Genomic DNA, 24,016 nt, shown 5'->3' with positions numbered 1-24,016 from the left:
AGATTTTTGTTTAATCAAAACAATCCATATTCAATTTTGGAATAATAATGACTCAAAAAATATATTAAAGCAGAATACTATTCTCAAACAACACATTATTTTTAATTATACAACTTTTCCCATCCATCCCGTTTTGAAATCTATATCACCTCCCCCCCAAAAAAGGAAAATTCATCAATATAGCTGGATTTATAGGTCATGATCATATTTCAGATGGAAGTAGCATATCCACAAAACCAAACAAAGTGATAAGATGTCAGAAACAAATATGTATATATCATAAATATGCATTTAATAATTGAAAATATTCTAATTATTTTAATTTATAACTATCCTACAGTTGATACAGTTTAATTTATAACTATCCTACAGTCCTAAAAATAAGCATTTTATCTTAAAAATAAAAAATAGGAAAGAGAAAGAGGGTTGGAATTTTAATAGAGGCAACACTGCTGTATAAACACCACATAACAAAACCAAAGAATGTCAAGTATACCACATGTTAGCTACACAGGACAGTGATCAATGCCAAACCATTCGTGAGCTGACCCGACAGACAGGATTTGCGCATATGACAGTGATGGTGTCATCCTAACACATACCACATACATTGAGAAAAAAAACAAAAAAAAAAAAAAAAACAGCTGCACTTTCTGCAGAACGTCCCTATCACTTTGCATGACAATGCTCAGCAGCATGCAGCACAAGCTGTGGTTGATTTGCTTGATCGATGGGGCTAGGAAGTACTTTACTCCCCAGATCTAAGCTCTTGTGACTTTGATTTAATTCCTAAGATGAAGGAACCACTTGGCGGCATTCGCTTCAAAACTGTTCCAGAGATTCGTGCGGCAGTAGACCGGTCCATTCGAACTATCAACAGAACAGGCGTTGCTACAGGTGTTCTGTGACTTCCAAATCATTGGAAATGGGTTGTACACAATGCTGGTGATTATATTGAAGAACTGTAAAACATGGTGACATGAATCACTTTTGTATTCCATGTAAATAAACAGTTGCTACTGTTAAAGTTCCAACCCTCATATTATGCAAACATAATTTTTTCTCATTTTGAAATTTAAATATATATATATACACACACATATATATATACTTTTTAAATATATCAATTTAGTTGTACAAATTTTTTCAAAATTCTGCAATTTTTCAAAATATTTTCAAAATATATATATATTTTTTACATAAAATATATTTTTGATAATGCAGCTTTCAATAATAGTCTGAATTGTGGCAATGCAATTCAAACCATTTTCATCGAATACTTATGGCAATTCTTAAATTAGAGAAAGAACAAAGAAAAAAAAAAAAAAAAGATTTTGTTTATTGCAAAACTGCAAAAAAAAAAAAAAAAATCGTGCATGTGAAGACAGATTACTAAAAACAGTAATATTTTTAACAATATTATGAAATTACAAGACTACTGAGCAAATGCAAGACTATAAAAACAACGCAACTTAAAAATGTACATGAATTTAATACTTACGAATATTTTGTTACAAGAATTATGAACCTGGTAATAATGTGTAATAGAAATAACCAAGATTAAATTAATCTCAGTTATTTCAGTTAAAAACAAACATCATATTAACATTTTTTTTCTTTCCTCTTTTATCTTTTAAAATGAACACACAAAATCAAATTGCCAAATTAAAAATTTTTAAGCAAAAAGAAAAATTAACAATGAATTAATTATCATGAAATGTACAAAAATATAAATTGTAAACTAGACAAAATAAAAGATAGAAATTTTTCTTACTAATAAATGGATGCCCAGCAACTAGTTTTAAAATAGCAATTTCTCTAAGAGTAGCTTCTTTTAAACTTCCAGATGAATCATCAATATCAGCACTTATGTCAATAATTTTAGCAGCAAATTCTCGACCAGTGTCTTTCTCTACACAGCGTCTTACGGTACTGCTAACTCCTCTGAAAGAGAGTTGATGAAGTTGATTATCTTAAAAATTATCTTGAATAAAACCTCGATTAAAATTTTCCCCTCTTTATCACTACATGCTATGTTAAGCATACTAATCTTTTTTTATTGAGTTATAATGCCAAATTTTATTGAGATTCCATGTCTTTCATATCAAATTAGTTATTATATGTTAGCTTTATTATGCTTTTGAAACATTAATTAATTAAATGTTAACAATTGGTGAAAGTCATGAAAGAACTATTTTTTATAAGTAAAAACACACTTAATCCTAAAAAGTAAACTTTTTTTTTTATAAGCACATTGGATCAAAAATCAAGAAACTTCAAAGTAAATATCTAACCACTGCAAACAATAATCATTAAATATGACAAAAATAATAAAATTTCAAATCATTCTGATTATAACCACATATTTTTAGATATATCATGGCAAAATTGATTAATCTAACATAATAAACTTATTTTGAATGAGTTTTTCTACATAAATCTATTTATTTATTTATTTGTGTTTTATTCTCTTTGTGTTTGGTAGGTAGTGAGTCACCTGATCTATAACATTTGAGGTTTGTTTTGACAGTACTGTTTGAAATATTTAATGAAAATTATTATTACATTGTAAATGTTTACATTGCACTTGATGGTGAAATAGAATTAAAAAAAAAAAAAAACTTTTAAAGTTTTGACTAATATCAAATTAACAGCAGAGTTTAAAACAATATTATTTATTAATTCTACTTTTATACACACTGTTTGTGGCAACACTAATGAATAACTTTCCAATTTTTTTAATCTTTTTTGAGTAATGGAAATGTCGTCTCTCGGCTAGCAATCGTCTGAATACCCAAGCAATACATGTCATAACTCTGCAATGTTTCTTAAAATAACAATGAGGCCTCCAGTGATATCATACAAAGAAAAAATGCAAAGAAAGATTGAGCAAAAAATCTGTCAAATTCAAAAGAAAAGATGACCATGAAGCTGCTAAGTTGGCAGCAAAATGTGAAAAATTGACTTAATTTATATAATTCAAATTTTATGATGGAGATAAAAGCAATTTGCAACAAATAAATTTTATAATGGAGATATATTTAATCAATTTTTATAATGTAGATATAAGCAAATAATGTTGTCATTGTGGTATTTTGAGTTTTGAATCAGAAGTAGACCGATCAAAAAACGTATGTAATAATCATGGAAAGATTAAGCTTCTAGCATTGAAGGAATGGCAAGTGGAGTTTAAAAACTTGCTAATTGGCGTTTACATTGCATACAGTATTGGACAACATTGTATTGGCGAGTGCAAGCGAGCAGGGGACAAAGTCAACTAACACAGAAAGAGAGATGAATGTTCATTTGTATGTGTTTTATACAAATCTATAGTTTTTGCCTAAGCTTGATGAAATTTGGCACACTTGCTCTTCAAGACTAAAGAAGAACCACTGTCAACTTTTTAAAGCCCAGCAATTAAATAAAAGTTAAACAAGTTTAAGATGCTTCTTGCTATAATTTTTGAACTGATTATCTCACAAAAATATTTGTGTCATTTTAAAATTAAAAAAAAAAAATACTTTTTTAATGATACAATTGTTATTCATAAACAAGGTGCCCCTGAATTAATGGGTGAAACTCTTAGGGTAAGTAAAATACATATAAAGAAGCAATTTTTGTATAGAAATATGGGGTCAGAAACTAAAAGTATAGGTGGATTAAGTAAGTGTAAGTACAAGCAAGGCAAAAAAATGTAGATTCTATGAGAATTCCAATTGATTCTCATGAGAACTTCAATTCAAAACTTTCAGTTACTGCTGCAGTTGTTCATGAAATACCAGGTACCTTCCAAAGAGTATGCCAATAACTTTTAGACAATACCAGACCTATAACGATGCTGATGGTGGCACATTTGTGCACTTATTGTAAAGTTACGTAAGTAAGAAACTTTCTTTTCATTTCCTCAACATTTTGGTTTTCCACCAAAACTTTTCATTTCTGAAAAGTTTAATATTCTTAATGATTTAGCAGTCATTTTACAAATATTTGTCATAAAACAAGAACAAATTTATAAAAACTCCCAGCATGAGTCTATGTATTTATAATTATGACAAGGAAAAATTTGCTTTCTTTGAATTTTGAATTCAAAGCTGAATTCTAACTTTTGTTTTTATTTTGTAATAAATGTACCTTTTGGCAGCATACACTTATAACAAACATAAACATATATAATACACTTCTAAACATTGTTATAGATTGTGTATCTGTTATTGCATGTAGCAATTTCTCAAAGTATTAATGAATAAGATTATGATTATAATACATAATCAAAAAGTGAGAATAATGCATGTAATTAATATAAAGTATAATACCATATAAATGTATTAGGTTCATCTATCTGTTATATCTTCATTTGATGAACTAAAGTGTTTCCAAATATAGTTTATGAAAATTATAATTCTTGCATATTAGTTTTCAGAAATAACAGCATTAACAATATTTACTATCCCTATAATAGAATATGCTTTTCAATAACTCCACTCAAGATTCCTCCATTAATATTGTAATGGATACTGGAGATGTTATTTATTATACTACTTAGTTTTTAAATTTTCTGAACTCCTAAAGTTTTTGCTACACAAGCTGACTTAGGATAACTTTCATTCTATTGCATAACATAGACCCATCAAACATAGACACATTATTTGTTTTACATTTTTTTTCTCTCTCTTTTGCAGGTCTTCAATAATATGACTCAATAGATATTTCATAGTTTATTTTTGAAAATCTGTCACTTTGGTGCAACAAGCAAATTTATTTTGTGTACAAGATTCAGATGTGGAAGAAATTTCTGAGATCTGGAAACATTTTTCTAAGATAAATATTTCCCAAAATTTGGTAGCTTTTCTAGACATTTTCTTTGTAGTTTTCTTTGACAATAACTTTTCCCTTATATTTGATTGTTTATCATAATCATTTTTTCCTCCTCGCCTTTAAGAACTTTTGCTTTGTAGTTCCTTGCTGCTGAATTCATGTTTTACAGAGATTTCTGTCTATTTTATAGTTAAGATAGTCCTTTTTATACAGTTGAACTGTAGATGCTTTTAAAAGCAGAAAAATGTGAGAAATCCATAAAAACAGGAAATCACAGCAGAATCATATTCCTATATATAACTATTCATTACTCCTGAATGATTCTGCATGCTTTGAGAGGATGGAAATCTTATCCAAACATAATTCAGAAGAAAAAAAAGATTACTAATTCCACTTTTAACAAATCTGGACAACTCTAGTTATCTTTCTAGTTTTTAAATAAAGGCAAGAAGCTCAATACTTACCTTCCAAGAACTTCCTTTGGTTCATATTTAGCATAAAAGTCTCTAGCAACATTTTTATCTGGTAATTCATCATCTTCCTTATGTGAAGATACCATATTATGAATTAATTACAGGTGATTTTAAATAAAAAATGATCTAAATACAGATGATATCAAATCACTTCATAAAGGCTACTAACAGGCATAATCTATGTGAACTGCCATAGACTCTGCAAGGGAAAAATAATTCTATTATATATTTAGAAATATTTAAGATTTGAAAGAGGCATTTTACAAATATATTTAATAGCATACAAAAACTTATACTATTATCTATTCAAATATATTCGAAATCCCACTTCACTATAAGAAGTTTCACTTACTTATCTGAAATTTTAAAAAATCTTTTTCTTTTAAGGGAAAATTAAATTTGAATATAAAAACATAGTAAATTCCTTAATAAAGAAATAAAATTAAAAACTAATAATTAAAGGAATGCAACTTTTCAAATTTTACACCTTTTTTAAAAATATACATGAAATATTCAAATTACTTTTCACTGAATGGAATGAGAAAAGAAAAATAACTACATAAATGTGCACTAAATTAAAAATTGTAAGTATAAATTGAGCATATCTGTAAGACATAGACCATTCAAATTTATTTATAGTACCGGCAGTAAATGATAAGCGAATTATCAGGTTAAAAAGTTATTTGGTAAGATGAAAACTATCAACAAAAATTATGCATACTCTATACATCTTTTAATTTATAATATTGATAAATCCTAACCAAATAGCAATATAATAAATACAAAAAAAGAAATAGAAAATTTTAAATGCTTTATTTATAAGCATTCAGAACATTCATTTCTTAATAAGAAAATACAGAATACAAAGAATTATGATTATACAGAATATTAAACTAAACCTTTTTTTTTTTTTAGATATGAAAAATTGCTAAAATGTTCCTTTATTCTCCTAACCAACTTCACCCTGTTTCATATATTCATAATCTAATAACTAAAAGAGGGAGGGGGAGGAGCAGGTAACAACCAAGTTTCCCTAATAACTATTTATTCATGACATTTTCACTTTTCCATCACTTAAATTTTAAATCCTTTTCCATAACTTGAGCCTTAAATCCTTTCTATATCAATTTTAATTAGAATCAGAACCCAATGATTTTTTCACTGTTTGCATCTTTATCTAATTAATGTAAGTCAGTACTAACTTTATATCACACTCCAAGAATAAAGAGACATTTTTTCTCATTCTCATTCTGGTTACTGACATTTAATTAAACATTATATTTTAATAATAAGCATACAATTAGAAAGTTATCAAAACATTAGTAATCCCCTGAACTAAAAAGCAGAGAAATCATAGTTTTTAATATGTACCAATGTTATGCTATTTTAGATAGATGTCTGGCGGTATCCACAAAAATGCAAGCACAAGAAATATAGAATACATTGAAGATGGAGCAAATCGAAGTGCTTGCTGGAACTGCAGACCAGCTTTCATCAAAGACAGTGTTGATTTCACAATTTAATACACAATACATTAAATAAAAATAGTATCAGTACAAAACTAAAAATAGACAACATAAAATTTGTTATTTGGAAGTCTCCATTCAAGAAAAATGTTTACTTAACCATCCCCCCCCCAAAAAAAGTACAAAGTTGAAAGAAAAAGATTATTTTTTATTATTTCTTACGTTTGTTGAGAATTAACATATAAAAACAAATTTTAATTGATGTTCCCCACTCAATAATAAATGTCATTTTATAATATGTATTTAAATTAAATTCAAATGACCATTTAATAACAACTTTTCTCAAAACTTAAATTCTGAATTTTAGATATATGAGTGAATAAAAATAATTCCTGGGAATAATCCTTCATCTACAAAATCATGCCACCAGCAAAATTTCGCCAAATTATTTGCAACTTTTATTACTGAGTGCATAAAGCTCAGATTTTTCAATTTAAATCATGTAAAGTTCACCACATCTTTAAATGCCATCAAATATTAAAATATATATATATATAAGAAGTTATTTTTTTACAAAATTTTACAACATTCACAATTCAATGGAGAACAAACCAGTTAAGAAATATAATGATATTAAATCTTGTTAAGTATTTCAAGAATTATAAGTATGGAAAATAAATTAAAACTACTGTTTGACTGAATAAATCTGAATATGCTACAAGAAATAAAGAACATTTCTTTCACAAGTTAATATTGTTAATTATTGTAATGTATTAATATATTTTCTTATTACCTACTTAAAATTATGATAAATTGTTTTTACTTTTATTAATAAAATTATATATTTATGCTCTGAATTTGTCATTGTAATAGAACAAGGAGAGTTTACATTGCATATGCTTAACATTAGCCAGCTTATTGCATTTTATTTCAATTTTGTCTGAAGAATATGTGATAAATTTGTTTAAATTGTAGTTGTGATAAATTGGCATAATGGAATGTGCATGTTTTCTCAAATATATATGCTACTAATTTCCAATATTAAAAATTAAAGTCTATTTTTTAGAAATCTACCGAACAGAATGCTCTGAATTTGGTACAGATGATGTTTCTGAAGTTGGTAATGTGCACCTCCGATTACCTCCCCCTTTTCTGCAAAAATAAATAAATAAAAATATTTTTTTCATGAATTGAAAAATTTGAATTATCTACCGACATTAAATTTTATAACAACCTGTTTTTGTAAGAACTTATATCAAGTCATTAGTTTTGTTTTAATTTGTAAATCAAACCATTCTTTCAATAAATTTGGTTAAGATAGGATTATATTTTATTTTACAAACATATAAAGGTTCTCTATTTACAGGTATTAATTTTTTTAATATGTTCTAATACTGGTTTTAATTATCAAGAATTATCAATTTATTTTTATAAATATTTTATTTTATTCCTTTTTTAACTTGAAATGTATTTGAAATTTTTTCAATAATGTAACAAGAAATTTGAATCAATACCTAAAACGCAAAAGATAAATGCATTTACTTAAGATTTTGTCAACATCTGATTTAATTTACAACTGTCAAGCTTCGTAATGTGAATTGAAACATTGCTGAAGACAAATGGTTTTTTTGATTCTTAATGTAGCTGAATTATATTTTTGACCTTCATATAAATTAATTTATCTAAAAGTTTACATTTTACTTGGTTTGTTATAGGCATTTATTCATCTTGGTTTATTGTAATTAAATTTTATCCATGGTTTTATTCATGAAAATAAGATCTTATTTTCTGAAATTTTAAATGAAAAGTACTTCATTAGCTTTAATTTTAAATTATAAGTATAAATAACAATAATAACATTTAAAAAATCTTTTGAATTTCTTTAATTAGTTGGCTGAACAAGTTATTTGCCTAAGGTGGTTAGTTAATAATAAAGAAAAATGTATGTATGTATGTAAGTTAGCACCCTAAAGCCAGACTGTTTTGACCAAATTTGGTACAAGATATTTTGCAAATGGAACTATACACCTCAGAATGATTTTTTAAAGATTTAAATTAATTAGAATTTCAGCAAGATTTGAAAATTTTTTTGCAGTAACTTCCAAAAATACAAATGCACAAAATCAATTTTAACATTTTTTAATTTAAAAAATTATCTTCTATATTAAAAAATTATAATTATACCAATGTAGGCATCATAAAATGGTTTCTCCTGACTTTTGACAGATTTATAAAATTAATTTTTACAGAATTGAAAAGAAGATTTTACATTGTTTTTATCATTTCAAATATTTCATTGTTCAGTTGTTGAAAGCCAAAGAAAGATTATTTATTATCTTGCCAGTTTACTAGAGTAAGAAGAAAATGAAGTTACAATACTGCAAAAGACAGTGTATAAAAAGAATATATATCATTGAGATGATTCAATGGCACCATGATATTATGAAACTTGATTCCTCTAGAAGATTCATGTATATAATAAATAGAATATGTGCAATGCTATTTCACTATCATAGATTCCATCTCTATTCCAATTTTATACTTAAAATGTCTCACTGAAATGAAATTGTATTTCGTTTGTTTTCCAGAATTTGATATATCATAAAATAATGTATTATTAGAGACCATTGGGCTTTATAAGAGACTGCTTCTGAGGCTACAGCAATTAGGTGTTTATCCATCAAGCAAAACAGTCACTTGTTTGTCAGACTTCTCGCCTACCTAGGACAAATATTAAAATGTAACAAATATTTAACTATAAATACATTATATTGATGATTTATTGGACATAGAAATGAACAATCCAGAAATTTTTTTTATCTATTAAAAATCTAAGTTTCACTAATTAAAAAAAAATACATTTTTATATGAAATGTGCTTAAATTTTACTTTGTTTCTTCTGTTATGCAGGTGAATATGTAAGCATATAATAAAAAAATTATTTATCTTTCGCATTAAATACACTTGCATTGTACTTATTGTAAACATTTCAAACAGTTTTCTAACTTCTACATTGAACACATAATGTAAAGAATAAATATATATAAATATAATAATTTCTTATAGCAGGAAATATTAATTGATTACACTTATACAAATTTTTATTATTTCTTGTTCCTTCTTATAGTACTAAACAGTTATTTCTTCTTCATATAGTTAAACAAAATTGATAATGCTATAATATTTTCAGCCTTCGTATAAAATGAAAGCACAATATATATATATATATATATATATATATGCAGTGTTGTAACAAAAAAGAGTTGACACAATTTGAGTGAATTTCTGTCATTAGGAAATACAAAGCATAGATTATTACTATCTTCACATATTTCTTTCAAATGTCTTGACCTTGAAGGTAGCAATTTTAAATCAATGAAAGATAATCAAGTCTTTAATGATATTTGTAATAACTTCAATATAAAAGTTTCAAGTTTCCAATCCCTCAATAAAGAAATACAGCATAAGGAATTGTGTACATATTTATGTATATATACTGCAGAGCATGAATGAAAGAAGCAAAAAGGAAAGAAGTTATATAAAGATATACTTTTTTTTAGTTTAGAATTATTTAACAAGTAGGGGAGAAAAAAAAATTAAAGTGCAGAAGCAGAAAAAATAATTGATAATATAAAATTACTCTTTTGCTATTTAGGAAGCAGGTCAAAAATACAAGTTTACTGAAATGATTTCTGAAGCATATACGAATCGATTATTTGAAATAATTTTTAAAAGTCATTTAACAAAGGTAATCGGAATTGTATAGAAAGTGATATAATTATTAAATAAAAAGAAAAATGGAACATAAAATTAATCTGCATATTATTCGAATGTTGCTGCTGATGCAGAAGAATGCATTTTAATAAATTTCTTAAATTATAATAATTTTTATTTTTTAAGTGGTACATAAATACAATGTAATTTTAAAAAAATTTAATGGAATTGAACATTCTATGATTATTTCAAGAAAGAAGCATATCTGATTTATGCTACAATTACATTATTTAAAGAAAAAAATAATATAAAAATCTATCAAGACTTTTGGCAAATGAATGAACTAATTATGTTTAAAATTAATTTCACTTTCATCACTTACCCTAGTGTAGGTGACACTAAATTCTAACAAAAAAACAACAACAAAAATATTATGCGATTCAGTAAAAGTTTCTGATTAAATTTGCATTGAATTTTCACAAAAAATAAACACACAAATTGTTAATTCACTTCAGAAAAAAATATGACCTTAAGAAAAAAATTGTGATCATGAAATCGAAAATCCTTGACTTTGAACAAAATTTACATATGAAAATAAACTTTTCTTTGAGCTGTAATGCTCCTGCTAGTATGCTTATCAGTTCTTTGTCAAAAGAAGACCGAATTAATTTTTCTAACTTTGAAATCAGAAAAAAAAAAAAAAATCATTATTGCTTCATTAAAAAAATTCCTTAAATTTACTTCAAAAATAAAAATTTATATTTGTTCTACATTAGCTTAAGGAATTAAGAATAATATCACCTAATTCGCATGGCAATTAAAGTAGTAAATAATCAGAAAATTCTCTTATAATACTTTTAATCTACCCCAAATTATGTGCTTATGTGTTTTTAACATTTTATCTTCTTTCTGAAATCTACTAACTCTTAGAAATTTCTAATACCTATCACTTAAGTGTCTTACAACAAATTAATATATAATCAAATATAAAAATCAAAGAAACGAATCTCCAAATCATAGAAACAATTACTAAATTATTTTTTTTTCTTTAAGGTAATTTACAAAGCATCAAAAAAATTAAAATCAGAATTTAAATTTCGTTTCCAAAAATTTTATGCATTCTTTCGATAATTGAAATGAAGTTGCCAAAATTTTTTCAAGGTTTTTCGAAAGACTGAATTAAGCGCGCGTCTGTCGTTTGAGGTTAATTTTTCACTCACGGTAGCCATTTTGAGGTTTATTCTGGAAAATTGTATTACTCGCTACGCCGGGTGCTTAATTGTTGATTTGTTTTCTTTGTTACCGTTATTAATATTTTCGGTGTTTTTTGCAAGCGTCAACTATTTGCAATTATGAGTGATCGTGAGGTATTTGGTTTTAAATAGTTGTATTTTTTGTTCTTTCTGTATGCTTGTTTTATGTTGAATCTAAATGTATCATTGTTCTAAGAATTTTAAAGTTGACATTTTCTACTGTGATTCCTTATCTTTTTATTGAAATAAATTAATTTAAATTTTTTGACTTCATTCAAATTTTTTTTTTTTTTTTCCTCCTCAAAAGTCGTCAAAAATTTCTCTGTTGAAATTCTACCTTATATCTTCCCATGGTCGTTATCTGTGAAAACTTGACACAAGCGCATTCACTATAACCTATATAAACTTTAGTCGTAACTTTTTCTTTGATGTCCTGTGCATTTCATCCTTATAGTTTGTATGTAATTTTAAATATGTGCAGAAAGGTAACTGCTAATCTATATTCTTCCGTTCCATTATGTTAATTAATATTGTGCTTGTTGCACACAAAACATATTTAATGTGGTATTTATCTTTAATTAGGCATGCTACTATTGTTTTAATTCGTAATAGAAAGTTGATTTTGAACTTGAGAGAATCCTTTCATTTGTGGCAAAAGTTCCAAGTGCAATCATTTTTTTTTTCTTTGTGTATGGCTGCTTTCAGTAATTATTTTATCTGAATATTAATGTGTGGAATGGAGATGACTTGTAGCAGCAATCATTATTCCAACTATGACAGTTGACATTTCTGAATTATATACTATATCCATTTGTTAATTGCTTGTTAATCTTTCCATTGGTGAAAGGTTTAAACTTTTTTAGAATTTTCTCGGCAACCTTTATTGATTTTAAAACTAGATAAAAAGTTAATTTGTTTTAATTACCAGCAGTGTAGAAATAATTGATTAAAAATTTTTCAAAGAAAAGCTTAATTGTTAAAACAAAAAGTATAATATATAAAGTGTTATTGGTATTGGGCTGTTTGCTCTTAAAGAAGTAATTATGTTTTTATATAAATGGGAAGCAAATTGTAGATTCAATAACTTAAAGCAAATGTTGGGCGACAAGTGATTTATATCACTCAGGTGATTAAATTTTTATTATTGAAAATCTTGCTGTTAAACCGAGATTTTTTGCATTGGTATGGTCAGTCGTAAAATTTTCTTTTTTTAATAGCACTTAATGTAACTACTTTTTTCTTAAATTGAACAAAATTAATCAAAGAATTTTTCTCAGATGGATCATAAATAATGTTTATTTAAATCGCTTTGTCTTATAACATTTAAGTTAAAGTTTTTTACATCACTATCAGCAAGCATTTTTGTTTACTGGATATAACTTTTGTTTACTGGATATTATTTTTGTTTTTTATAGAACAGTCCAGATGCTGTTGGAAATAACTCGGATAGACAATCATTAGAAGAGAAAACTCCTTCTCCTGAAGGTTCACCATCCCATCAGGTTGATGAAGAAAGACGATCTCGCAGTAGAAGCCGCAGTCGTTCCAGATCTCATTCCTTTCGTAGGCGCAGGTCCTACTCCCGATCAAGGTTATTAATAAAGTTGATTCTATTATGTATATTTGGTACTATTTATAATTAAGACTTTAGTTTCTCCCATAATTTTAGAGCATGTATTCATTCAAATGCTATTTTAATGCAATTATTTAAAAAAATCCAAGATCGACAATTTTATTTCTGTACATTTATTAGATAAAGAAAACTGTAGAAAGTCATTCTGTTTTAAGTTGCATGATGTGGAAATTGGTATGTACACTATATAGTGACTAATCGTAAAAATTGTCATAATTCCATTTGAATTTATTATTTTTTCTTCCCAAGTAAATGTATTAATAAATTAACTTCTTTGTTTAAACTATATGACTGGAAGTAAAAAGTAAATTACTCAGTTCAAAAATATATTTGTTAAATTAATGATTATGATCTTTTGTTTTTATAAAAAGTTCGAAAATGTTTATATTGCTTAATATAAGTTAATATGAGATAATGAATGTGAACTCAGTGTTATGAAGTAAAACTTGATTCTGTTTTCATAATACAAGAGGATCAGGGATCTTCTTTTATTGTATTAGATATTGGAAATATAATTTTTTAAAAGTATTAGTTTATACTACCACTAGTTCATCCTATTAGAACCAAATATTGGGCATTCTTTTTATAACCTTTTCTGCTTATCTTAAATTATGAGTCGTAAGTATTTTAGTGAATTATAAGGAAATTCAATCATTAAAGCAGTTATAAAATGGGTTTGATTTCTGATAATTTATATTCCAAAGTATAGATTAATGTTATTAATATGATATGTTGGTTTAAATAATGTTCTACTTTATATTAATGTTTCTTTATAAATGCAATAAGTGATTCATAGCCCACAGTCTTTTGTATTAAGATTATGTATTCTTAAATTTAAACCAATTTTTCTTGTGTGTAGTAAAACAATTGAAAATGCTGATGAAGTTGAAACTGAAGGTCAAAGGTTAGTGTTAATTGAATTGTTATTTAAGGCTTATTAATGTCAGTGCATTAATAAAAGCATGAATTAGTTATTTTATGCAAGATCTGTTAATATTTTATAATATCTTAAAGTTATTAGTAATATGCTTAGATTTTAATTTACATGATAAGAATGTTTCTGAAGAAATCATAGGATATGTTATTAGTATGAAAAATTATGTAGTATTAAGTTTTTCTATTCAATACTGTATGTTGAAATTGCAAATTGTCATGCTGTCTTAAAATGTCTTATTTGTGTGAATGAATGATTGAATTTATATAGCTTTTAAGTATATCTGGAGTAGGTTTAAAGAAATAGATGAACTTATCAAAATATGTAATGCAAATTTATATTTCTATAAAAAAAATCATATTTTCTCTACCTCCATGCTTAATTTCTGATAAATTGGTGACATTTTATGTCTACAACAGAACTATTTTACAGGTAGAATTATAATTCCATAGATAGGTTCCAATGTGCTTAATTTCTAATAACTAATTGACTGTCTGTTTTTTGAGTTTGTAATCTTTAGCGAATGTCGCTTCTATATGTATATTAAATATAAACTATGGAGATCAAATATTTATATCAGTATATTTTTTGAGATCTTTGATTTATTTTAATTTTACTTTTTGTTAGTCTAATTGTCAACATTTTTGCTTCATTACTGTATAATGGGGTAGACTGCAGCCATTTCAAACTTCCTTTGTAAAAAGAAAGGGGGGGATAACCTTTAAAAAACATAATTGAAGATCTATCCCTTTAATGTTTTAGGTCATTATTTTATACCTAAATATGAATCTTCTGATTCTAATGTGTTGATACCGTTTGAAATTCACTTCTTAGTTTAGGACCATATCTTATCTATGTAATCAAGAAAGTGTTCCTCCCTGCCCCCTCCCCCCCAAAAAAAGACAGTATGAATTGATTAATTATTAATACATCAAAGACATGCAGATATTAATGATTTTGTGTAGATGAAATATTCGCATATAATTAAATCTAAATTTAAGGAATGCTGTAAGCTGTGTGAGCTACAAAGTAATTCCCTGGTATCTTAATTGTGTAATATGGCTTGAAATTTTATTATTATCAAAATACATTTGATTGCCTGCAAATCTATTCACCTCATAAATTTCAAAATTGTGATTTAAAAGATTCTGTTGGTCAAATCAAAAAATAAAATAATAATAAAGAAATTGATGCACTAGTTTATTTTAAATTGGTTTTGGGGGTGACTCATAAAATAGTGCTTATAATGAATTTTAAAGCAAAATAAATATGTTCAAATTGTAATGATAGATAAGGGGGCAATTTCATTGTGTATTACAAATCTAATGAATCATAACCTTTTTTGAAATTTTCATATACCATTGGCTAGAATTGTTCTGTTTATGCTGATTTGATTTTAGTTAGTTTGAGTTTAGTTTATATATTGTATCAAATATTCTTAATATTTTGGATACAACAAAAATTAAATGAATTGCTTGTACCATGACAATTTGAAATTACACAAATCGATAATGTATTTTGCTTTATAATTTTTCAAACTATATGTGAATTGACTATTTGATAAATTTTTACTATTTGTTTATCTTAATAGAATAGACATAAATAAATGAACTGTTATGTGTGTTTTATTAGTAGATAGGTTTTCTTGGGGGAAAATTAATACATCTAAATTGTTTATCATCTTCCCTTCTTTAAGCCTTTTACACGTGTTAAGCTACCTTTGATTGTGGAATGAAATTGATTTGGGGTTTTAGCTTTAAATCTATCTGTAGCTTCATGTTTTTTTTTTTTTTTTTTTAATTCAGTAAATATTTGATATTTTAGAAGCCGATCCAGGGGGCATCGTTATCGTCATTACAGCAGATCCAGGTCTCGCAGTCCTAGACATCGCAGATAGTGAGTAATTGTTACAGTTGTTAAATTATTTGTAAAGGTTGTCTCATAAGATACTAAACAGATTTTTTTTTCCTTTTGCAGCTCCAGGAGCCGAAGCAGGAGGTAATATAGAACATTTTTATTTTACATTTATTTTTATAAAATAGTGAGTTGGCTACAAGCTCGGAATATTGTCTGTTTTAAAACAAGAAACCTAATTTGTTGTTTTTCTTTATTATTATATATAAATATATATGTATTGTAAATACAAGCAGAGTTATTAATATAATAAATTTTAAGGTTAGTTTGTTGTCTGATGAAAAAATATACTTTGGTACTTATTAACCACATGCCATAGGCAAATACTAGTTATTTAAAAACCTATTGGTGTATAATCTCTGTTAAAATTTTTGTGTACGTTATTAATTGTTAACATGCGGTTAACGACATATTATATGAATAATAAATTTAATCTTGGCGTCATATAATTAATGTAATTTGAATATTAACCATGATGTACTTGGAGGATTATTTGTATATTTTAAAGGGCAAATTCAAAATGTTTTTAACTGCTTCTTTTTAATTATCTTGACTATACAAATTAAGTAATAACTTTAAAAAAAATTCATCTTTTGCTCTTGGAAAAGAATTTGAATTCACTATGGTACTTCTTGATGTGAAAAATAAAAATTGTTCTTGATATGAAAAAAAATTCTAAAAAATTAATAATTTTTCATAATACTGATTTTTTCCTATTGCTATCAAAACCAAGCAGTATCAAAAATACTGCTCCATCTAGATTGTTGCAGTAAGAGTATCTGTTACATGTACAGAGTTTAGTTTATTGATGACTGAAATAGGTATAGTTTGCAATGTTGAAAATCACTGCAGTGTTGAAAGTTTGCAATGTTGAAAATCACTGCAGTGTTGAAAGTTTGCACTGGGAAAAGCAAGAAATGGCTGGAAATTTTAAAGAAATCTGTTTAGATCAGTCTTAATTTGTAAGAGAGAAGGGAAAGAAAAAAAAATCCAGTATTGGAATAGTGACTACATCTATTTAAAAACTAAAACTGAAGAATAAATATTTTTGGTCTTTACATATTTTATGTCTTACATTTGTGACGAATATGGCAAAAATATATTTGGATCATATCTAAACGTTTTACTGGTTTTTTTTTTTTTTTATGCATCTTGTTTAAATCTATGTTTATTGAAAAACAATGCAGTTTTATGTGAAAAACAAACAGTTGATTTTCTTCTACTTTATTCCAAAGCATGAATTTCTGCAACATATTTTAGAACATGCAGATTTCCATTTGAAATTTTCCCAATAAAAACTTAAGTGAATACAAAGAATAGCTGGGTTTATTTAATAAAGAATTTGATATGGATGATTTTTATGCTAATGTTTTGAGCTCTAAAGAATTTTCTAATTTTTGGAATGTAATAAAAAGATAATTTTTGTATTGGCACATTGCAGTACTACTGTGGAAAGTGGATTTAATATCAAGAATATGGTTATTGAACTCTGAAAGTAGATAATTTGTATGTCATATACTTGTCTTAATGGCTTGATCTTAAGAGATTTGCTACAGCATAGAAAATTAATACAATTGAGGTATTCTGACACTTTAGAAAAGCAGAAATAAGTTCAATAAAGATAAAACTACTTTCCAATTATTTCAAAAGAGAAGGAAGGAAAAATGAAACTGATGATTGAAAATGTGCAGGTGTTATTGAAATATTGTTAAATGTATGAATTATCAAAAAAAAAAATTCAATGTAATGTTTTTTTAAAGTAATTATTAAATGTTTTGTCATCATGGTAGCAATAATGTAATTTTCTATTTCATTTCTCTCGAGTCCTTAATTTGGAATGATGAATGATTTTTTGAATTCTAGGCAACAATAAAGATGATAAAAATTTCTAATGTGTAAATATATGTTGAATTATTACTTCTTTTGCTTTTCCTAGTGATAAATACACTTGTTATTCAATTGTATAACTAGCATTCATTGCTATTTCTGTGCTTCCTCTTTTATTGAATATATATAGACGCAAATATTTTTCAGGTTTGAGCTATTTCTATACAAATATTTTTTATATTATTTATTAACCTTTGTCATAGTTAAGAAAAATGCTTATTTTTATTTATTTTTTTAGCCGTTCATATTCTCCAAGGCATTCGTATTCTCCTCAGTACAGCCCACGTCGATCATACTATGATGATTATTATCGTTATGGTGGCAGCAGAAGCCGTTATTCTTCTTCTTCTCGTTATAATCGTTCGCCTATGTCAAGTCGACGAAGGCATATTGGAAATAGAGTATGAATTTAAAATTGGTAATTTTGCCTTAAGGTATACTTCAAGTTATTTATTTGAGAGTAGTTTTACTGATATTTTTCTTAAAATAGGACAATCCAGAGCCCAGCAGATGCTTAGGAGTGTTTGGCTTAAGTTTGTATACTCAAGAAAGAGAACTTAGGGAAGTTTTTGGAAAATATGGGCCTATTGAAGATGTCCAAGTAGTTTATGATGCTCAGGTGAGACTTTTAGATCTTAATTTTAATTTATGTTATATTGAAGTAAATGAGTTAGTATTCTAATTTTCTACTTATATTTTTTCTAGAGTGGCCGATCGAGAGGATTTGCTTTTGTCTATTTTGAAGAAACTGAAGATGCAAAATTGGTATTTATTAAATAAATGTTTATTTTTTCCCATTGTATTTTTAAATAATTGCTATTTTAAAAAGTTAACATTTTTATTTTTATTTTCTTGAACTTTAGGCTAAAGACAGATGTAATGGCCAAGAAATAGACGGCCGCAAAATACGTGTTGATTTTTCTATCACAAAAAGAGCTCATACCCCTACTCCTGGAATTTACATGGGCAAGCCTACATAGTAAGAAACTTTGCTTTTATTTATTATTTTATTGATGAAAAATGGAGATATATGCAATTCTGAATGTTTTGTGTTTTATTGAATTGTTTACAATTTCTCTAAAGTAATGGATTGTTAGTAGATATTAGTCGAAGTTTAGTTTGTATTTCTAATTAATAAATTACTGTACTTAATATTTGATGAATTCTGACAAAGTTTGTATTTTTAATGGGGATAAAAATATTCATTATTTCCTGTAGATAATCATATCTTAACATTTCAATATAATTCAATTGAATTGAAAATTTAGTAAATCAGCGATTCTTTTATAGCTAATACTGTACATTGTCTTTAGGTTGAGGGGGTTTAAAAAATATTTTATTTGCTTTGAAAGGTTAGGCTGCAGTTCCCCATCCACCCTCAACATTGTAAATAAAAAGCTTAATCAACTGCCAGTCATAATTGACACTGAGTCAATTGGGTATGAGGGGTCAAATCGGGTATCAGAATATTAGGCTTACTCGAATGGGATTTTCCACTATTTACTTTTTCTTTTTTTTAATAATCTCGGGTTAAAGAAGTTTGCATAACATTCTCCTATTTTATTTGTACCAAGAAGTTATTTCAGCACTTGAATAAGTGTAGATAGTGCCATGTCTTATGCTACATTATCTTGTGCAATATTTGATTATTATGTTATAATTATCAAATAATTTTAAAAAGGGCAATTTTGGGAGTTTTTAAGTGAGATATATGAACTTCTTAGTTAAAAATTATAAGATAAATAAGAATAAAAATAATAAAACAAAATTAATATATAGGTATATATTGTCCTGTGGAGCTCTTATAATTTACGTGAGCGAATGTTAGTATTATTAGTGTGGTATTGTTGGTATATGCAGCTGGTGAATTTTGGCAGATGTTTTTTGATGAGGGAAAATGCTAATTGAAATTCTGTAGAAAAATTTCTTTATTGTTGAATACAAATTTTGCAGTATTAGTAACCTTAAACAGATCCTGGAAGTTATTGATTACACATTTCAATCAATTTGTTTGAACCAAACAAGTTCATTTTGAATTAGATTTTTCATAATCTATGATAAGATACAGTTTATTGTATAATAGTATCTAATTTTCTTTCAGCAGCAAGCAGAACTGAGTATTTGAGAGTAATCTTTGAGATCTTTGAAAGTATCATTAAAAGTGGTCATAGTGCAATACAAAATTGCTTAACTATTTCATCGTTTTAGCAATAGTAATATTTTTGGAATTTTATGTATATCATTTTCATTTTTTTAATGAAAATCTGATTAATTAGGTTTAATTTGATACCAGATATTTTAGAATGGAAGGTTTTCTATTTGAGTTTGCTGCTAGATACTGTGCCATTTCATTTTCAATATGTTTGCATGTGATTTTATCTATTGTAATTCTATATTTTTATGATTTGTTAACATATTGAAAAACATATCTAAGTATATAATTTGTTAATTTTGTGTTTATTGGTGATACGTTAAAATGAATGACATGCTTAATATTGCATGATATAGTATGTATAGTATTCTATCTAGTGCTGTTGGAATCTTTTAGTTTTCTAGTCATTTTGTTTGTTGGATTATTGGACTATATTGTTGAATCGTACTTACTCTATCACAGTTTTAAGAAAACAGCAAAATAATTTAACTGAAAATGAGCTACAATTTTTATAATTTTTTGCAGTTTTAAGAGATTGAATGGGATCTAGTATTTTAAATATGACAGATTAATAAAGTATAATATAAAATTTGATTTGTATCTAATGCATTCATTGTTTTTTAGTGTGTGTGTGTGTGTAAATATATGTTGAGTATATTCTGCTAAATCCTTTCATAGATTAGGGGCCAAAAATTTGTAGAGCTATAATGATTCAACTTCATATATAATGATTCGGATTTCAATGATATTGACACCCTGTATTAAAAAAGAGGCAAAAATAAAGTGTAATTAATTGAGGGAAAATAGCTTTTATTGGCAAAAGGTTTTTTAGGTTTGATTTCAAATCAACCAAAATTTGAATTATTAACATCTTACGTGTTATTAAAGAATTCAGACTGGTTGAAATTCATTGTAATATAATATTATGGTTATGATGTTTTTCTTGAAATCTTTTCTATTCATTCTGTGATATTTAATTGTAAAAATGAGTAGGAAAATTTTCTTGATTTAGAAGATTTTGTTTAATTATTAGATTTTATAATTTCAGCTAATTTGAATTTGCAAAGTTATTGGGATACTTGCTGTAAATTTGTGAAAATCTTGCTGAATTTTCTTTATAGACATTGATCTTTCTTTTTGCTCTTTCTACTAGCCCTAAATTTGGTGGTGGTGGTCACAGAGATGGAGGTTACAGAAACCATTCGCCTTCACCTTATTATGGCAAGCATCGTTACTCTCGTTCAAGATCACGCTCCTATTCTCCCCGTAAGTACGGGTACTACTGATGGAATTGGGAGTTTGACTGATATGCTGTTCTATCTTAATGTTTCTTTAGTTCTCAGATAGTGAATGTATTCATGGACATATAACATATTAAGCACTGTTAAGCCAAGTGCATTCATTCTTACTATGTGAATATTCAAATTATTTTGGTAGCAGTCAGCTTGTAAATATGCTTCATTATTAATTGTATCATTTTTCTCTGTATTGTATTTAATGCAGGACTAACTAACTATTCATAACAATATTGTATGGCTCTGAATTTTATTTCATTCATATCTTAAATTTGTGATACGAGCCTGTTTTATGTTCTATGTACAATGAGTCTTTTCATTCTTGATAAAATAAAACTGACTGATATTGATCTTTGTTTTTGTTTGAATTTCTAAGGGCACTTGGACAGAAGAAAAATATGAAGAATTAAATCTTCATTATGAAGATGAATATATAATAGATTTGAAGCCGAAAAAATATTTCAAATTAGAAGCAGTTTTTGAAATGAAACATCCGAAGTTTAGATTATGAAGCTTAAATGTTCTCAAAGAAAATACAAAAGTGGGCGAGGAAAAGTTTTGGGGGATAATTTTGCAAGCTGAAAATGAAGACATGAAAAAAGAAGTATTTTATGAAGTAACACTGAAGACAGAAGTTGTTCACAGAGGTCTGAATTCTCTTTGATGTTTGCTTCATCAGTAACCAAACATCAAGTGAGCTCTTGCAACCATTTTAGCAATAACTAAAAATTTTTAATGTATAATTGTTACTTGCAACAATTGGTTCTTTTATTACACTTTTGTACTTGTGTAATAATTTTATAAAGCTTTAAAATTAATATTAAATGTAAACTTTAATTTTTTTTAATTATATACTTTTTTGACATAAAATCTTATTCTTTTTTAAAGAGTGATTATGTTTGGATATTTGTTAAATTTTGTTTGAAGAATAAGGTTTTTTCCCCTCTGATTTGGTTAGCTCTCCAGCATCAGAAATTATTGATAGTTATTTTTAATTTTTCCTTAAAGAGACAATTCTGATTACCTCTAATAGACTATTTTAGGAAAATACTATCTTGTATAAACTAATTAATAAATTAGTGTTCTATAAAAAATGAAAATTTATTTTTAAAAAACTTGTTTTTTCTATTTTTTTCCTTTTGTCCCCTCTATATATTGTGCACACCTAATTTGCAATTATGTTTACAACATTTAAAGTTCCTTTTTATATTAGAATGCATCAGGTAAGTGAATAAGTAGGCCAACTTTTCTTGTCAGAAAGGGATTGAAGTTTGATAGGAAGAAATCCTGGCATAATTCTCTTAGATAATTATAGCAAGCTTAGTAAAATTTTGTTAATAGAAATGTCATTTTAACAAAACAGATTAAAGATCCGTATTACTAAATTGTTTGCATAAATTAATATTAGAAATTAACTATACTATTAATTTAGAGATTCAAATTGTTTTCATGTATACAAATTTTATCTATAATATGACAATCAAAATGTGATTTGCGTGTTAACCAATGTCTCTGATTCAGCTAAAAATGCAATGTTAAATATTTTGTCTCGAGATATCATGATTCAGATATAATTAAATATAAAAAATGTCTTTAGATCTGTTTGTAAAATACAATTTTATTCAATTGTTTTAATTATAGAAAAAAATTAAAATAAGATGGATAATGCAAAATGATTTTTTAAAACTTATGACTGTTGCAGCAAAAATAATACTTTCATAAAATTTGTTTTGTTTAACTTGGATAGAAGAGCTGTATATTCTTATGGAAAAGAATAAGTTAATGAACAACATAGGTTAATAATTTAACTTTAAAAAAAAAACTTATTTCTATGATTATTTAATGCTTGTAATTTGGCAGGTTCCAATTTCTTAGTGATTTAATATAAAGAACTCTAACTGAAATGCAAAGTCTTTTACTACATCTTTCTTTTTCTGATATAGATGTTTAAGTAGTGTCATTAAGTGTTAGTTTTTTTAAATGCTCTTTTACTTTTTAAAGCTAGTTTATACTACTAGTGAAATTTGTTTCATATCTTCTTTTATTTTACAGAAAAAGAATATTAATAAAGAAAACAAGCAGTCTGATTTTCTTCAATGGTTCTACTCCTAGGGTTCTTTGTTTTCCTATTTCTTCTTGTGTAACTTTGGAATTTTTTTTTTCTTTTCTTTCAGTTAAACCAACCTAATCAGTTAAAAATCAGCTTATATAGATTTTTTTTAATGAGTATATTTTTTTCTTCCAGAAACAGAAAAATTGTCAACTTAACAATATTTTCATTCTATTTTGTTTAGTTAATGAAAAGTTAATCATTTTTATTATGAAGGTATCACTCCTCTTCATTTATTCATTTTGAATTCTCAAAAAAAGTTTCTTTTCATTCATAAGTTAAAATATCATACCTTGATCTACCTCTTCTCTTTTTATACCTAGATCTCTTCAAATAGAGCATCCAATAATAAGCTGTTGTAATTTATTTT

The 24,016-nt window shown here is 26.3% G+C and overlaps 2 protein-coding genes across 5 annotated transcripts in view; one reads left to right on the top strand and one right to left on the bottom strand.

Moving 5' to 3' along the window:
• Window positions 1-11,073, bottom strand: part of LOC129955539 (phosphorylase b kinase gamma catalytic chain, liver/testis isoform-like) — a 28,232-nt gene extending 17,159 nt beyond the window's left edge. Inside the window, exons 1-4 of one of the 3 annotated variants that reach the window (XM_056068234.1) lie at window positions 10,997-11,073; window positions 9,380-9,475; window positions 5,280-5,487; window positions 1,775-1,944 (exon numbers count right to left, since the gene is read on the bottom strand). In XM_056068234.1, the coding sequence (XP_055924209.1) occupies window positions 1,775-1,944; window positions 5,280-5,374 (265 nt within the window). In that variant the 5' untranslated portion in view covers window positions 5,375-5,487; window positions 9,380-9,475; window positions 10,997-11,073. Of the gene's footprint in view, window positions 1-1,774; window positions 1,945-5,279; window positions 5,488-9,379; window positions 9,476-10,850 lie in introns of all 3 variants that reach the window. The other 2 variants (XM_056068232.1, XM_056068233.1) reach the window with 2 other exon arrangements.
• Window positions 11,074-11,642: 569 nt separating this feature from the next.
• LOC129956428 (transformer-2 protein homolog alpha-like) lies at window positions 11,643-22,229 on the top strand. 2 transcript variants are annotated; one of them, XM_056068313.1, is made up of 11 exons: window positions 11,643-11,835; window positions 13,137-13,312; window positions 14,214-14,258; window positions 16,113-16,184; window positions 16,266-16,286; window positions 18,328-18,490; window positions 18,580-18,708; window positions 18,795-18,854; window positions 18,953-19,068; window positions 21,395-21,507; window positions 21,913-22,229. In XM_056068313.1, exons 1-11 carry the CDS (start codon window positions 11,821-11,823, stop codon window positions 21,936-21,938), a joined length of 936 nt encoding a protein of 311 aa, XP_055924288.1. In that variant the 5' UTR covers window positions 11,643-11,820; the 3' UTR covers window positions 21,939-22,229. The 2 variants fall into 2 exon arrangements, with proteins under 2 accessions (XP_055924288.1, XP_055924294.1); XM_056068319.1 differs by lacking the exon at window positions 14,214-14,258.
• Window positions 22,230-24,016: the final 1,787 nt, after the last annotated feature.

The sequence above is a fragment of the Argiope bruennichi genome, chromosome 2, assembly GCF_947563725.1.
Source record: "Argiope bruennichi chromosome 2, qqArgBrue1.1, whole genome shotgun sequence".
NCBI lineage: Eukaryota > Metazoa > Arthropoda > Arachnida > Araneae > Araneidae > Argiope > Argiope bruennichi.
This window is presented reverse-complemented; position numbering and strand designations above follow the sequence as displayed.